The 16,649-nt window shown below is 61.0% G+C and overlaps 2 protein-coding genes across 3 annotated transcripts in view; one reads left to right on the top strand and one right to left on the bottom strand.

Annotated features, from left to right (window-relative positions):
* The first annotated feature begins 192 nt into the window (after positions 1–192).
* Positions 193–3,040, top strand: BYSL (bystin like). Its single transcript, XM_017832213.1, has 7 exons — positions 193–478; positions 560–713; positions 1,144–1,282; positions 1,390–1,523; positions 1,679–1,839; positions 1,916–2,018; positions 2,415–3,040. The coding sequence occupies exons 1-7, from the start codon at positions 208–210 to the stop codon at positions 2,761–2,763; spliced, it is 1,311 nt and encodes a 436-aa protein (XP_017687702.1). The 5' UTR covers positions 193–207; the 3' UTR covers positions 2,764–3,040.
* A 2,045-nt stretch (positions 3,041–5,085) lies between these two features.
* Positions 5,086–16,649, bottom strand: part of CCND3 (cyclin D3) — a 36,487-nt gene continuing 24,923 nt past the window's right edge. The window contains exons 1-5 of one of the 2 annotated variants that reach the window (XM_017832214.1): positions 16,327–16,524; positions 14,606–14,821; positions 8,353–8,512; positions 7,795–7,928; positions 5,086–5,244 (exon numbers count right to left, since the gene is read on the bottom strand). In XM_017832214.1, the coding sequence (XP_017687703.1) occupies positions 5,086–5,244; positions 7,795–7,928; positions 8,353–8,512; positions 14,606–14,821; positions 16,327–16,524 (867 nt within the window). Of the gene's footprint in view, positions 5,245–7,794; positions 7,929–8,352; positions 8,513–14,605; positions 14,822–16,326; positions 16,525–16,649 lie in introns of those variants that run through there. The other variant, XM_017832215.1, reaches the window with a different exon arrangement.

The raw sequence follows: 16,649 nt of genomic DNA, 5'->3' as shown, positions 1-16,649 counted from the left end.
GCGGCCCCGGGGCTGCCCCGTCCCCCCCCCCCGGAGCCCCCCGCCCTCACCAGGTGACCCCCATGGTCCCGGTGCCGCCGCCGGAACGGGCGGGACGAACAGGCCCCGGGAAGGGGCCACCCCGGAACGGGCGGGGCGAGCACCCACGTGCCCGTTCCCCTTCCCCGCTCCCGTTCCGGTTCTGCTTTCCCCTCCCGGACCCCCGCGATGCCCAAGGCCCGGCGGGCGCGGGGCTCCGGCCCTGCCCCGGCGCTGCCCTTGGCCGAGCAGATCCTGCAGGACGCGGCCCCGCGGGCCCGGACGCGGGGGAAGCGCGGCGGGGCCGGCCGGGAGGAGGGGGAGGATGGCGGGGACGGGTTCGTGGACGCGCGGCTGTCCCGGCGCATCCTGGAGCAGGCGCGGCGGCAGCAGGAGGAGCTGGAGGCCGAGCACGGCCCCGGGGCGCCCGCAGCCCCCCAGCAGCGCAGCGCGGCCTTGGGTGAGACCCCCGAGCCCCCCGGGACCCCCCGGCATCCCCGAGCGTGCGCGGCCCCGGCTCAGCCCCCGGCGCTCCCCGCAGGTCCCGGCTCGGACTCGGAGGACGATGAGGAATGGCCCTCGCTGGAGAAGGCGGCGGCGGCGGGACGGGGCGGGGAGTACGGCGGGGAGGTGGAGGTGGACCCCGAGGACGAGAAGGCCATCGAGATGTTCATGAACAAGAACCCGCCGCTGAGGTGAGGAACCGCCGGGGAAGGGGCTGCACCGGGGCAGGGGCTGCTTCCCTGCACGGCCCCCACCTGACTCGTGCCCCATGTCGGCCCCCGACTCACGCCCTGTCAGCCCCCAATTCACCTTGTCCCCTGTCAGCCGACCCCGGCCCCTGCTCACCCCATCCCCTGTCAGTCCCACACAGCCCCCGGCTCACCCCCTGTCCCTTGTCAGACTCCAGCTCATCCCCATCTTGTGACAGCCCCCGGCTCACCCCCTGTCCCTTGTCAGACCCCAGCTCATCCCCATCTTGTGACAGTCCCCGACTCACCCTCATCTCATGTCAGTCCCACACGACCCTCAACTCACTCCCTGCCCCCTGCCAGCCCCCGAATCACCCCATCCCCTGTCAGCCCCTCCTGGCCCCCCGCTCACCCTGTCCCGTGCCGGCCCCAGGCGCACCCTGGCTGACATCATCATGGAGAAGCTCACGGAGAAGAAGACGGAGGTGGAGACGGTGCTGTCGGAGCTCTCAGGCTGCCCCATGCCCCAGCTGGATCCCCGTGTCCTGGAGGTCTACAGAGGGGTCAGGGAGGTGAGGCCAGAGCAGCTGAACCCACAGTCACCCCCCTGAGGTGCTGAGGGAGGGGACAGCCCTGCTGGCAGTGCCCACAGCCATGGCCTGTATCTGTGTCTTTGAAGGTGCTGTCCAAATACAGGAGTGGGAAGCTCCCCAAGGCATTTAAAATCATTCCTGCCTTGTCCAACTGGGAGCAGATCCTCTACATCACCGAGCCAGAGGCGTGGACAGCTGCTGCCATGTACCAGGCCACCAGGTAAGGTCAGGTCACCCCAGGGAGCGTCTGACATGAGCCCCTGACTCATTTTGCTTTTCCTTTCCACAGTTGGAATCAGATTTGCAGAACACCATCCTTTCCCTATTTGGCCCCCTTTCCCCACCCCTCCTTCCTCCATGCTTTGGTGTTCCCAGGATATTTTCATCCAACCTGAAAGAGAGGATGGCCCAGAGGTTCTACAACCTGGTGCTGCTGCCGCGGGTCCGGGACGACATCGCCGAGTACAAGCGGCTCAACTTCCACCTGTACATGGCTCTGAAGAAGGCCCTGTTCAAACCAGCAGCCTGGTTCAAGGGTAGGGGCTCCTGCAGGGGCTGATCTGGGGCTTGTCTGGGTGCCTGGTGGGGTTTGCCTGACTCTCCCCTCCGCAGGGATCCTCCTGCCCCTGTGTGAGTCGGGCACGTGCACGCTGCGGGAGGCCGTCATCATCGGCAGCATCCTCACCAAGTGCTCCATCCCCGTCCTGCACTCCAGGTGAGGGGCTGGGGGGTGTGTGGGGCAAAGCTTCTCCTTCAGGCACCCTGGGAAGCACACCTTGGATCTACCCCTCAGCCTCTCCAGCCCCTTGGAGGTGGTGGGGGGGGTCACTCAGCTCCCTCTGGGGTTGAGAGTCAAGGCTCAGTTTTGTGTCCGGGTGCCTGGTGCCCCGTGCCTCCAGCCCAGCTCCCCAACCCTCTCCTTGGTCCCTGTGGCTCCTGCCTGGCCCCACTCCCCCCCCATGCTCCCTCCTCCATCCCCGTGGCTCCACCCCCTCTGACCCCTGTGCTCCCTCCTTGGTCCCTGTGGCTCCTGCCTGGCCTCCTCCTCTGTCCCTGTGGCTCCAGTCCCCCGTGCCCCCAGCCCTCCTGACCCCTCTCCCTGTGCCCACAGTGCTGCCATGCTCAAGCTGGCAGAGATGCAGTACAGTGGTGCCAACAGCATCTTCCTGCGCCTGCTCATCGACAAGAAGTACGCGCTGCCCTTCCGCGTGGTCGACGCCCTCGTGTTCCACTTCCTGGCCTTCCGCACGGACCAGCGGGTGCTGCCCGTGCTGTGGCACCAGAGCTTCCTGGCCTTCGCCCAGCGCTACAAGGAGGACCTGTCCTCGGAGCAGAAGGAGGCCCTGCTGGAGCTGCTCAAGTTCCACAGCCACCCGCAGATCTCGCCCGAGATCCGCAGGGAGCTCATGAACTCCAGGACGCGGGACGTGGAGGGGCAGGAGCCCGTGGCCATGGAGTGAGCAGGGCCAGGGAAAAGCTGCGGCCTCACCTGCTCCCGGGATGCTGCTGGATGCAGGAACATCCGTCCTGGATCCTCCTGCTCCGAGCGGTCATTGGGAATGGACTGTGCCCACGGGGCTGGACTGAGCTCCCTGTGCTGCTTGTCACAGGACGAGGCAGCCCCTGTCCCACCCAGGGTCCTGGTGCCACCAGCACTGAGTTTGGCTTGTTCCTGGACTGGAAAATAAAACCAGAGCCATGTTGGTCAGTCAGGGCTGGTTCTGCCCTGCAGCCACATCCCTGTGTGGTCCTGGACTGTCCCTGCCCCAGCTGACCCGTCCCCTGTCCCTGTCCCCACCAGCCTCTGGAATGCTGGCCCCCTCCCTGCCCCAGGGATTTCCCCCCCACACTCACAGGGTTTATTTACCTCCTCTTGGCAAGGCTGGTGAAACCATGGGGCCACTGTCCTCCCCTGCCCATTGAGGCCTCATGCCCAGCCTGCTCGTGGCACCTGCCCATGTGCCACCTTCGCTGGAAAACCCGGGGGGGACCTTCCCCCCATGTCCCACAAGGCTGCACTTACCTGGGAACCTCTCGGTGGGGCTGGGGGTGCCCTGCCTGCCCTCTCCCCGTTCCATCCTGGGAAACACAAGGCTGGAGCCCCCCCGAGGGATCCCCCAGGTGATGGGGGGCCCAGCCCAGCACTTTGAGGGACAGGGATCTGAGCTCTGCCCTGGGAATCACACAGGGAAACCCTCAAGCCTCTCAGTCTTCTTTAAAATACTTTATTGCAACATCACAGGGTTCTCTGGCTCTCCCAGCAGCGGAGTGAACACCAAACCAGTTTACTCTTAAATTAAAATTCATTTATATATAAAAAACATTTCCTTTTGCACAGCCAGGCTCTGTCCCAGCCCTCCTGCTGGCAGGAGGCAGCGGCTCCGGGGCCCTTCTGGACAAGGCAGGCTCGGGGAGGAGCAGCAGCCCCACCTTTTTCTGCCTGTTTTTTTGTATCTAGTGGCATCCAAAAGGGAAGATTTCTATCTCCATCTCCCACGGGAGGGCAACAGCCATGGAGCCACATGTCCAGAGGTCCCCAGGCAGCAGCGTCTGCCTCCCATCCCTGCGGAGTCTCTGGCTTCTCCTGGTTAATACAATTCCACTCTGTAATGGTTCTCTCATAGAAAAGCAGCATTATTTTTAAAAAAAAACACTTTTTATAAAAAACTAACAGGATCAACAACAACAATACAAAAAACGCAGTAATTGCTTTTCCAACTCAAGTGCGCAGCAAGTTTTCCACCCTCTCAGGGTACAGCTCGGATCCACATGGATACACATAACACAGCCCCCCCTCCTGAGTGTGATCCGAGATCCCTGCCCTGGGAAGGTGGAGATGCATCCCAGACTATAGCAGCACATTCAAAGGTATTCCTTAAATCCTAGTCTGATGCCTAAGCTACCAAAGGACCAACCAGCTTCCAAGTGAGAGTCTCCCACTGCCCAGGGAGCCAGGGAAGGGGCGAAGGGGGAAGGCACTTTTTTGGGAGGAGAGGAGAGCAGCATCCAGGCCCCACAGCAAGGAATGCCACGTCTCCTCCCTCCCTATTTCCCAGCAGTTAATAAATTAAGCAGCCTCCATGGGCCAGCGAAATCCGAGGGTACAGCGCCCAAACCTGCCCCCTCCCAAGGCCAGGACCCTCCTGCTGTCCACACAGACAGGGAGCACGTCCCCAAAAATCCCATATCCAACAGCAATAACAAACAAGCCCCACAGTTCCCCTCCAAGCAGAAGCAGCCACACAACTCCCCCCGGAGCTGCAGGAATCTGGCACGAAGCAATGGGGACAGAGGGGCCACTGAGCAGCTGCTCCCTCCTGAAGGGAACCCTGTGGGTCCGGAGCCCCCCTGCCCAGGGGGGAAACTGGGGAGTACCTCCCTGCTCCAGGACATGCAGGTCCCTCCCACGGCCCCACAGCCCCGGCTGGGGGAGGAGTTGGGGGCTGTGAGGGGTTTGGTCCCGCAGGGCAGGTCGGGGCTCGCCGTCCATGATTTGTGGCCCACGTGGGGCTGGAAGTCACCGTAAACACCCCCGAGAGCCAGGGAAACACCAACAGAGAAACAACTCCAACTTCTTCTGGGGTCCTGCTCCCCTCCCCAGCATTCTGGTGCCCTGACACCACAAAACCAGTCGCTTCACCCCAAGCCACCCGAGCGGCTCCGGGCGCGGCTCCTGCTCCCCGCGGGCGGGAGGGATCCCCGGCGGGCACGGGCTGGGCGGGTGGGATGCGGCGAGCTGGGGGTGCCCAGGGCGAGGGGCGGCTCTCGGGGCCGGGGGCTGGTCACAGGTTGACGTCGGTGACGTCCGTGGGGGTGCCCGTGGGCTGGCTGCCCCCGTACGCCGCCGCCTTGGCGCTGAACTCCTGCTGGCACTGGGACGCCTGCTTCAGGCTCTCGGCTAAGGCCGCCTCGATCTGCTCCTGGCAGGCCTTCAGGCAGTCCTGGGGAGAGGGAGAGAGAGACAAGAGGCTTCAGTTCTCTGCTCCTCGGAGGTGGGAGCCTTAGGAATCGCTCTGAGCAGCTGCTGGGCTGCATCTCCGACCCCCGGAGCATCCAAACACACAGGACAAAGGAGCTTTTCTCCACCGAGGGGAATCTCCAGCTTGTCTGTGCTTTGGGCCCCTCCCCAGGCGAAGCCCCATGCTCTGATTGTCCTCTCCCCACCTCCCTGTTTGAGCACATTCTCCAGGAAGAAACACTGTGCCCATCAGAGCTTCCCAAAGCATCCGGCCTCGTGCCTGGAAGCAGGGTGTGATTTCAGGATCATGGCAAGGGCGGAGCAGCTCTGCACAGGCCAGGATTGGCTTTTACAACCCAAACTTCCCAGATCCATGGTGGCCTGCAGCACATGGAGCCCATGGAGCCCCCCTGCCTCCCCAGGCTCTTCAGCCCAGCTTTCCCAGAGCTTGGGGTGCTCCTGCAGCAGAGCTGGGCACAGGAATCCTGCTGGATGCACTGGCTGATGGGCACTGCCTCACTCTGGGAGTCTCTGAGGCAGGGACCTCCCTGACCCAAGAACCACCCATGTGTACCCACACCCCAACACGCTGGGAGGACGATCCTGTGGCTACACAGCTTCTCACCAGGTTTCCTTCTCACCAGGTTTCCCGTGTTCCCCCCTGTGCATTCCCCAGGGACCCACCCCAGTGCTGGGGACACACCAGCCCTGCTCACAGGGAGGCTCAGGGGGCTGCAGGCAGCACCACCACTCGTCACAAATGCAAATCCCACCGTGTATTTTCCCCCCACACGAGCTGTAACCAGAGGAGGAAACTCCCACTCGGACTCCGGAGCCCCCCGGACACGTCAGCGCCGGGCACGGCCCAGCCCGGGGAGCTGGGGGGCAGCTCACACCTCGTGGACACTGTCACACCCCGAAATCTCTTACCAGGAATCCGCCGGCGGTTCTTAGAAACCGACAGAGGATGTGGCGAGCGAAAATAGCAACGCCCAACTCCCCCTGCCCGCTCCCCCGGCCCGGCTTCCCGTCAGCACAGCCTCCTCCTGCCAGCCGGGCTGGGAGCACCGGGGACAGGGCCACCAACCCTGGGCTCTGTCACCACGGCCAGTCCACCCCCAGGCTCTCCATCCCCACTGCAAACCCATCCCCGGGTTCTCCATCCCCACTGCAAACCCATCCCTGAGCTCTCCATTGGCAATTTTGGCAGATGCCAAAGCCAGCCTGGCCACGCACCACCAGACTCCTGCTGGCCACGGAGCTGGCCCAGCCCTGCACCCCCAGCACTGCCCTGCTGAGCCTTGGCAGCTGCAGGAAGGGGGTCACCCTTCCAGCTGGAGCCAGGGGGAAACTGAGTCGGAGCCCGGGGACACCACAAGGCTCAGGGAGAAGCATCTGCACCAACAGACATGGGAGGCCACGGCCAGGGGCTCCACAGGGAGCCCTGCAAGACTGTGGATACATCCCCGGATCCTCCAGGAGCTGCCATAATCCTGCCTGGGCAGGGGCTGTTTGCTGGGGGCACAGCAGATGCCCTGGGGAGGGAGGGAGGGTGGCAGGGCTGTGCCGGGCTCCATTTCGGCTCCATTTCGGTTCCCTCCCTGCTTCCCACCTGTTCCCCCCCAGCCCTGACCTGGAGCAGGTTGCAGCCCCTGCCCCGTGCCCGCAGCAGCTTGTGAGCAGGTGGCTGCACTGATTCTCCTGAAAACAAAACCATTCCATCGGCACAGGCGGCTCGGGAGCCTCCCACCCGTCCTCCTGCCCGGACAAAGGCTCGTGGAACCCCCCCAGCCCGGCCCAGCCCAGCCCAGCCCTGCCAGGGGACTGTAACCGACCCTGCAGCAGGAGGAGAGATCAAAGGGGGCCCTGGCAGAGGGAAAGCTCCCCAATGCTGCAGCAGGAGCGATCTGGGGAGCCCAACAGGATCCTCCTTCCCTTCTCCAAGGGCAGTGCAGGGGCTGGCAGATGCCCCCCTTCCCTCCCAGCCTGGGCACCTGCAACCAGACACCGCAGAGGGGAGCAGATGCTGAGCCCGGAGCCTCCCTCTGCCCCTTCCCACCCCGTCAACCCGATCCTGCCAACACCTGCCCGTGCAGGGAACAGACGCTGCCCTTTGTGTGGCATTTCAAAGGCTCCCAGCCCACCCTGCCCTGCCCTGCCCAGGCAGGAGCCACTGTGGCCACGGGGCTGCCGGAGGCGGCTCTTTTAGGGACGCTCCCTCTTCCCCTGGCTCTCCTCAGACCAGGGTCAGCACCATCATCAACAGCCCAGTTGCAAAGACTCACAGACCAGTTTGGGTTGGAAGGGTCCTCTGGAGTCCACCCAGTCCCACCCCCCTGCCAAGGCAGGGTCACCTGGAGGTGACACAGGGACGTATCCGGGTGGGTTTGGGATGTTTCCAGAGAGTGAGACCGCACACCTGCCCCGTCCCAGCGCTCTGCCACCCTCCACGGAAAAGTTCTTCCTCTCAGAAGGAGCAGCAGGAGAGGGAGGGCTCCCAGCAGCTGCAGCAGCTGTTCCTGTGCCCACTCACCACGTCGGTGCCCGTGATCCCGGCCAGCAGCTCCGTCATGGCCTCGTCGCTCACGGAGACGCTCAGCCCGTGGATCGCTGCTCCAATGCTGCCCGTGGCGATCATGGACGGGGGGTACATCACAAACGTGGAGTCTGCAGCAGCACAGGGACACGGGGCAGAGAGGGGCCCTTAGTGAGTGTGCGCGCGGCGTTTGGGATCGTGATTTCCCCGGAAAACTCGAGAGGGGCTGACAGAGGGGTCTCTGCAGCTTAGGAGGGAGAAATGGGGGTGAAGGAAAAGAAAACAGGCTGAGCAACAGCCCCACAGAGCAACAGCTCCAGAAGTGCTGAGATGAGGTGGCACTAGAGGCTGAGGGAGAGGCTGCGAAAAGCTCGGATTCAGCCCCAGACACCCTCCCACAGGCACAGCAAGGGGCTGGCACACAGCTCTGCTTTCCTGGCATCTCTCAGGCACCAAGGCCATTATCCCACCTCGAATGGCTCTGACTGGAATGCAGGCAGGCACTCAGCTCCCCAAAAGGGCAGGGGAGAGCAGCCCTGGCGAGGCAGCACCCACCTGTGGCACACAGGGCGATGAAGGTCTGGGCGTGTTTCTTCACCAGCTCCACGTTGTCCGGGGGCAGCGGGAGGCGGTGCAGGATGTGGGGCAGGAAATCGTTGGCTATCACTGACACCAGGTCCCACTTCAGCTTCTCCAGGACCAGAAGCTCCCAGTGCTGCAGAGGGAGGACAGCGTGTTAGGGAGCAGGGCGGGAGCGCTCGAGGGGGACAGCTCAGCACAACCCGAGGGACAGGGGAGGGAACAGGGACTGTCCCCACTGTCCCCAGCCTGTGGCACAATTCCAGCTGCAGAGCTGGGAGCACAGCTCAGAAGAGGAAGCAATAAATGTGGTTTCTCCTTTCCAGGGAGCAGAGGGATCAGCCACTGACACCCCTCTCTGGTCACGCTGCTGCTGCAGCCCCCGAGGGAACACCAGGGCAGGGAGCAGCAGGCACAGCATTCCCACATCCCTTCTCCACTCCCCAGAGGACAGGCTGATGTCCAGGCTCCCAGGACAGTTCAGCCCAGGGTATCCCTGTTACAGCAAAGGGAACAGAGCTCGGGGGCTGGGAATGGGGGTCAGCATTTTGGCAGAACTTCCCCTACTCATCCCACCTCCTCTCCACCAAGAGAGCCTTCAGCTGTGCTCAGCAGAGCAAGAGGCACTGAACAGCCACATCAGCTCCCACCTCTGCCACCAACATACAGCCAAGGGCTACTGATGCTTCCCAGTGACTGCCAACATCTCCATCCCAGCTGAGGTGCCCCCTCCAGGCACCCAACAGGGACTTCTGTGGCATCTCCACGGGCCAGTCAGTGCTGGCTGTGAGCTGGGGAGCAGATGGTGGCAAGGCTGGGTGCCCTGCATGGGTTTGAGCTGGAGCTCTGGCTGCTCCAGGCACCTGCTGAGCCTCTCCCGGCTCTGCCAGCCCTGGCATCAGCCCTGGCATGGACACACAGTGCAGGGCAGCCCTGGAGCAGCCCTTGGCAGAGCCAGCACCCAGCAGGTCCCAGGGCCAGCACCCAGCCAGGGTGTACACAAGGAACCTCGGCACAGAATTTGGGACCCCTGCCCTCAGTTCCCTGCCCTGCCCTCAGTGCCAAGGTCCCCTGGTGTGACTGGAGCAGCAGCTGAATCCAGCTCGGAGGCCACACACGTTCTGTCCTCCTGGGCTGGGCAGCTTTGCTGTCACCTCTGGGTGTGACTGTGCCACTGACTCTCAGCAGAAGGGAACTGTGTCTTCCCAGGATCATTTTTCCCTTTCCATCCCAGCAGCAGTGCCACAGGCAGCCCACACCCTCTCTGCTGGTCCCAATTCCCCCACATCCCAAGACACAATGACCATCTCCAGCCCCACTTTCTCTCATCCTCTGGATCAGCACTGAGATCCAGGTATGCCAGAAAGGCCAGAGCTGAACTGGGATTTGTCTCAGGTGCCTCCATTCCAGGATCTCATCCTGCCCAGCAGTTCAGGGTTCCACAGCCAGTGCTGCCCAGAGGTGCCACAGGGCTCCAGAACAGATGGATTTGAAGAAGTGAGATTTTTTTTTTCCTAAGGTCAGACCTTCATTTTCTCCTTTCTTTGCAAACCCCCCCTTTCTCCTTACACAGCAAACCAGCTTTGAGTTGCCTAAATGAGCAGCATTGCTCAACCTGCTCCAAACCCCCTCCCCGAGGCCCTGTGTGCTGGTTGCCACTTCGCAGCCTGCACTTTTCCACCCAGGAAGCCATTCCTCGCCTCCACAGGCTCCCACCTCCCATATGGATGGCCAGCCTGCCAGGCCTGCTGGAGTTTTCAGCCAAATCCAAAGGATAAAAGCAAGAAGAAACCTTGCAAAGAGCTCCAGAGCCTGAGGATCCCAGCACAGGTCACGGAGTGCCTGGTCCGAGGTGGGATTGGAGCAAAGGGGAGAGATCAGGCTTGGGAAAAGAAGGAAACAGAGGTTTAGAATATCCTGAGTGGGAAGGGACCCACAGGGATCAAAGTGGGTGCTGGACACTGGTTAAATTGCAGCCACACAGGAAAGAGCCACTGGGAATGGAGAGCTCTGTGCCTGTCGCTCACCTGGAGCCTCCAAGGGCTCCAGAGGGTTGGGAGAGCTGGATGCCTCCTCCTGCATCAGCCCAGTTCCCTGGGAAGGGACACAGGACACAGCTGACACCTTTGGCAGTCACTGCCCTGAGCTGGGAGCACAGCCCAGGCCCAGGGAGGTCAGGAGGACCTGGAAATCCCTCCTCACAACCAGCAAATCCCAAAGGGATCTCGGAGTCTGAGAGGGGAGCTCAGAGCAGAAGGGACACAGCCCAGCATCACTCCTGCCTGTCCTCCCAGAGCTGCAACCCAACATGTCACTGTGTGTCCCCGACACACAACACCCTCTCTGGAGAGGCAGAGCCTGTTCCTGTTGGGATATTGTCCCAAGGATCCAGACCCAGGTGCAGCTCAGGCACGAGACCTCACCTGGGACACGGACTGATCCGGGACAGCCTGTCCCTCTGCAAGGCACCACAGCAGCTCTTTTCCAGACACAGGTTCCTCACCATCACCCCCAAGCCCTGGCTGTTCCAAGAGGCTGATCCCAGGGCCCCGCCGGCTCCAGGGACGGCAGCTGAAGGCGCCCGGCGCCAAGGACTGTCACCAGCTCACAGGATTTAGCTCAGGGAAGCCTCTCTCCTGCCAAACCACCCTGCTCCTCGCTTCTCTCCTGCTAACCCTGGGGACTGCCCGCCCTCAGATCCGTGTCAGAACCTCTGAATCACTTTATCTGTGGAAGGAGCAGAACAAAAGCAGCGAGGGACAGGACAGGCAGGTTTGCTGATGGAACAAACATCCTCTTCCTGGCATTTTGTTTTGCACCTCGTTCAATCAGTCCCTGCCCGGGTAATGAAAGAGAGGAAGAAAAGTGGAAAATGTCCCTTTGTTTCTCCAGCCTGCAGAGTTCACCCTCCTCGTGGAAGGGCTGAAAGCTGCCAGTACTGCTCGTGGAGCATTCCAGCACTGCTCGTGGAGCATCCCAGCACTGGGAATGCATCAGATCCCCCTCTGCAAGACCACCCCCCAGGGCAGGGCTCTCCGGGTCTGACCAGCATCTCAGGGGATGGAAACCACAGAGCAGAGCTTCCCCTCTGCAAGTCTGATCCCTCCTGGCTGCATCCCAAAGCAGAGAGACAGGAGAGAAGGCAGGACAGCAGAATTCCCGCTGCCTCCCCTGCTCGGAGCAGGTGAGCAAAGTCCTGCAGCCAAACTGCCCCCTCAGACAGACCCGAGCCACAGGCAGGGACTGCCTGACTCCATTCCCAGCTCTGCAAACCCCGTCTGGGATGTGCCAGTCCCGGCAGCTCCCCCTGCCATGCAGTGACAGCCACATCAAGCTCTGCCCTCCCAACACCCACACACCCACTGTGCCTGCAGGAGCCTGGAAATCCATCTGGGAGCAGAGCCCACCCCCCCGAGCAGCAGGAGGGAAGGGAGCTGTGCTGGATTGTCCCTGCAGCTGGGAAGGGACCATGGGACACTGTCACAGCCCCGGTGACACACTTGGTGCTCCCGAGGTGACTCACAGAGAGGGTGGAGAGAGCCTGGCACCCACCCCCCAGAGCAGCTACAGAAATGAGCAGCCTCCAAAGTCCATTTGCAAATGGGAAACAGGGTCTGCTTCCATCTCCTGGGCACGTTCCAGACTGGATGTCAAGGCAAAGGGACCAACTCCAGAGGGAGAAACGGCCCCGTCTGTCCCACCTGTGCCACAAGCAGAAGGGAAAGCAGGGAAACACCAGAGTGTCTTCTGGAAAACCACAAGTGAACATCCTTCTCTACCCAGCTCTTATTTCTCTTATTTTCACTCTTCGTGGCCCTCGGGGCCACTGCTGCTCCCCTCATCATCTGCCTGGAGGCTCCATCCTCCTCAGGCTTTGCCAGGAAATTCCTGGCTGTTGGCAAAACTGACCTTTAGGTTGAAGATTTCCAAGACAAGCCAAGGTATTAGGAGCAAAGCAGGCAGATGGAGGTGACTTACAACTGCTCTCCCCAAGCAGCTGAACACCCTCTTGCACAAGCCAGAAAAGCCTTCATTAAAAGATAAAAAAAAGGGAAAAAAAGAAAAAAAGGAAAGGTAGGTCAGATAACGCCCCTGACGGAAATCCAACTTCCTCCAAATGGACAAGTCCCTCCTTGCATCATTTCCTTCTCCCTAGAATAACCTCCTCAAGAGTTTGTTTCAAGTGTGTCCCTTCTCAGCTGCTGAGCTGGTGCCAAGCATCCCAGCAGGAGAAGGAAGCAAACCTGCTGGGAATGTGAGCCAGCACCCCTGGAGTCCAGGATGGCAGCGATCCACGGGAAGAGGCCAGGATGAACCATTGTCCAAACCTTGATGAAGAAGCTCCCCTTCCCCTCCCCACCCTGGGAGGTTGTGAAAGAGCAGCAACATCCCCTGATTAGCACAGAGGGGGAAGAGCAGCCCCTGGGTGTTGTAATCCAGCACTAACTCCAGCAGGTCCCAAAGCCCAAATCCTTCACAGGTCCTCAGATGTTCCCTCCCCTCCCTCTCTGCAGTGGGGACAATGGGAGACTGGAGCGGGATGTGCTCCAAACAGGGTTAAAATCCATGGAAATCGTGGTGGGCAGGGAAAGCTGACCACCAGGTGATGGACTGTGGAGCAGCTCCTGCCCAGAGATGTGCCACTGCCTCAGGTCCCCTCTGGAAGGGCCAGGCTGGCTCCTGATGCCTCTGCTCAGCCCTTGGATGACCAGGAATGAACCCCTGCACTGCTGAGTGGGAAAGGGATTCTATTTGCCTGGAAAAGCTACCTTTGGCTAGCCCAAAAAAGGACTTCTGACCCTCAAAATGAAGCCATTTTCATCCACCTCAACTCCAAATTGATTCTGGAGCAGAGAGATCCAAGAGATCTGTGCCAGCCAGCCATCTGTGCCTCCTGAGAGCAACAGGATCCAGGGAGGGAGAACCCCAGGACTGAGACCTGAAGGATCAGCAGTGAAGAACAGGCATCAGACAGTGCTTTCCTCCTCCAGCTCCACCCCAGGAGGAGGGAGAAGGGAAGATGAACATTGTGGTGCTGCCTGGCCACAGCTTCCTGCTGACAAACCTCGGGGGAAGAAATAAGAAAGACTCTGAGCAAGGAGGAATTAACACTGGAGTCTGAGGGGGAAGGAGAGTCTCCAGGGATGCTGCACATGCTCTGCCCACTCCCCACCTGCACCTCTCCACCCTCCTTTGGGAGGAGCCTGCTGCAAACAGGTCCCAAATTCAACTGGGAACAGCAAATCCTGCCCAAGAATTCACCAAACAAATTAGAATGAAATAGGACTCGGACCCACAGGATGCAGGCACCAGGTGTCCACCCGAGGTCTGGGCTGCAGGAGCCACCAGAACTGGCTGTGACTCCCTCCTGTCTCAGGGATGTTGACAGGATTCAGCATCCAGGGAAGAAACAACTGCTACTGTTTCCTCTGTGCATTCCCACCCCTCCCCATGATTAATCACCCACCCCTGAGTGCTAATTGAGACAATCACCACCCACAAATGACTACAGGGTCATGGAGGTGAGGGGATTTTCCCCAGCCTTTCACTGGCACTTGGAAAAACCATGTTCATACCAGAGCTCCCCAGTTACCAGAACTGCCCTCGGTTCACACCTGAAAGTTTTGTGGGTTCACTCCCCACCCCGGGGACAAATCACACTCAGATCACCCCAGCCCAGCCCCAAAAAAACACAGACACTTAACAAGGTGATGAGTAACCCTGAGAAATTCTCGGGGGCAAACGGTCCCCAGGGATGGTTCTCAGCCCAGGTGACCGTTTCCTCCCCGGGGCCCTGAGCCACCAGCATGGAAGGCCCCAAGAAAAGGGGCTCTCCAGTTTCCTCCTGCACTGGGGGAGTGGAAATCAAAGGGTTTGGATCTCTGAACTTTTATCAGACACGAAAACACTTTGCCTTTCGAAGCCTCAGAACTGAACTTCTGCCTGAGCGTGCAGGGTGACAGCCCAGGGTGACAGCCCAGGGCTGGGAACGAGCACTGCAGGCACAAGGAACTTCCCCTACGACCTGGAGGGGACAATTCTGCTCCCCACAACAGGGAAGGTGGAAAGGTCTCCACCAACAGGCACCACACCCTGCAGGACAAGGAGGAGAGAAGGCTGGAATGCAGGGGGAGGTGAGGGAATGGGAGGAAGAGCAGGGACAGGGAGGCAGGTGGGATGGCAGGCAGCAGGATGCAGAAGAGCTGGGGAGGAGGTAGAGGGTGGTTACCAGGAGCTGCTGAGGTGTGATGGAGTTGTCTGTGTAAATGCAGAGCTTCTCCACGGTCAGGGGCATGGTTTCTCTCAGTTTGGAGGCCAGCAGCATGCACACAGCCCCCAGAAGCTGCAGGCGATTCTTCTGCACGGGCACCGACGACAGGAACCGATCCACGTAATTCATGGCCAGGGGGAAAACCTCTTCCTCACACTTCTGCTCCTCACACACCTGGCAAAACCCAGTGGCAGAGATACAAAGTAAAGGCAGGGCTCCCCAGCCCCTGCCTGCACCGCAGCTCCAAAGCCTCTGGTGTTTCACACTTGCCAGGGCTCTGGAGGCCTGGGGTGAATGAGCTCCAGGTGTTAACTCTGGTGACATCCCTGGGGTTACACCACAAAGGAGCTTCCCCAAGGCCTCAAGACTTCAGCTTCCTGGGGAAAGCAGCAGAACTCAGGTGCAGTTAGAAAGAGCGCACAAATGAGACCAAACCGGCCTGATTTGGCCCCGTTTCTGATCCCCCCTGCTGGAGATGTCTCCAGCCAGCTGGACAGCAAAGCTGCCACCTCCTGCCCTGTGGGGACTGGGGATCTCTGGAGAAAGTGAGCAGTTCCAGCATATCCCCAGCTGGAGACTTAACAGAGCAGGATCCACTGCTGGCAACTCCACCTCGAGTGCTCCAGAGACACAAGAAGAGTCAGTGGCAGCACCCAAATCAATGCTGGGTCCAAAAGTCCTCCTCCCTCAGCCACAGAATCCAGCAGCTCCAAATTTCAGCCCTCTGCCCTTATCTCCCAACAGTATCAAAACACTTGTCATATTTAACTTCCTTCTTTCAACACGACCATAAAAACATTGCGGTTTCTCCCCATTCTGCAGCAAACACCATCCTCCTCCCAGCCCCGGCTGCCCCAGCGCCGGCGACACCGACACGGGTGTGACAACTGCCACTTGTCACCCGCTTGTCACCCCTTCAGGGCTTCACAGGGACAGGTCCCAAAGCAGCATTTGTTTAACACCCTTCTCGGAAAGGGAACGGCAGAAACAAAATAACAGGAGAGGGGGGGAAAAAAGCCCCTTTAAAAAGCAAATGTTCGCTATTTCTTTCGACGGAGCTTCCCTGCAGCAGCCGCCGGGCTGGGGGACGGGGAAGCTCCATCCCGACCTCACCGGTCCTCTGCAAATCGTTCTTTATCGAGACTCTTCACTGCGACCACCTCATGCAGAGCCCCCTGAGATTCTTCCCCCCCCCGCCCCGAACTCCATCCTGCAGGGAGCCACACTCATTTTTAATTTGGGGAAGTAAATAGTAACGTTATTATTTCCCCCTCTAACCAGGCACTTGCAGCCCCGAGCCCGAGGCTCTGACAGCCCAGCTCTGCCCGGAGCTTTTGGGGGTCTCTCACCAAGGGGTGGGGTGAGCTGTGGGTTCAGGGGAGGGGGGGTCCTGCTCCTCCTGCACGGGGCGAACACATGTTTTAGCCTTTTAGCCCAGCCGGCGCTCACGGAGCAAAGCGCCTGCAAAGGAGCAAAGCGCGCAGCCCCCGCGCTGCCCACCGGCATCGCCCCTGCCCTGAGCACAGACCTCCGGGCTGGCGTGTCCCCTGCCTTGTCTCCTGCACCCCTGACCCCCCCAGCACACGCGGGCCGGGGGTCCTGCCCTGCGCTCCCCACGCCGGGGCAGGAGCAGCGCCGGCGTCCGCGCAGGGGGAGCGGGGCGGCGGCGCGTCCCGTACCTCCAGCATCCAGACGGCCAACATCCTCCGCATGTAGGGCTGGATGTCCCGCTGCACGCACTGGAAGTAGGACACGCGGGGGCTGTACCGCTCCTCCAGGCTCAGCAGGTTCTGCAGCACCCGCCGGTCCTCCAGGAGCTGCGGGTCGCGCCCCGCGCGGGGCACGCGGGACACGGACTCCACGCACAGCAGCTCCATGGGCGGCGGGGAGGCCGGGACGGAGGCGGCAGGGGCGGACGGACACGGGGACGGAGGGGCAGGAAGAAGGACAGACGAGGGGCAGGCGGGGGGAAGGAAGGACAGACGGACGGACGGACGGACGG

The sequence above is a fragment of the Lepidothrix coronata genome, unplaced genomic scaffold (genome assembly GCF_001604755.1).
Source record: "Lepidothrix coronata isolate B3197 unplaced genomic scaffold, Lepidothrix_coronata-1.0 Scaffold199, whole genome shotgun sequence".
NCBI classification, from domain to species: Eukaryota; Metazoa; Chordata; class Aves; order Passeriformes; family Pipridae; genus Lepidothrix; species Lepidothrix coronata.
The sequence above is the reverse complement of the archived record's forward strand: the minus strand, read 5'-3'. Positions and strand labels throughout refer to the sequence as shown.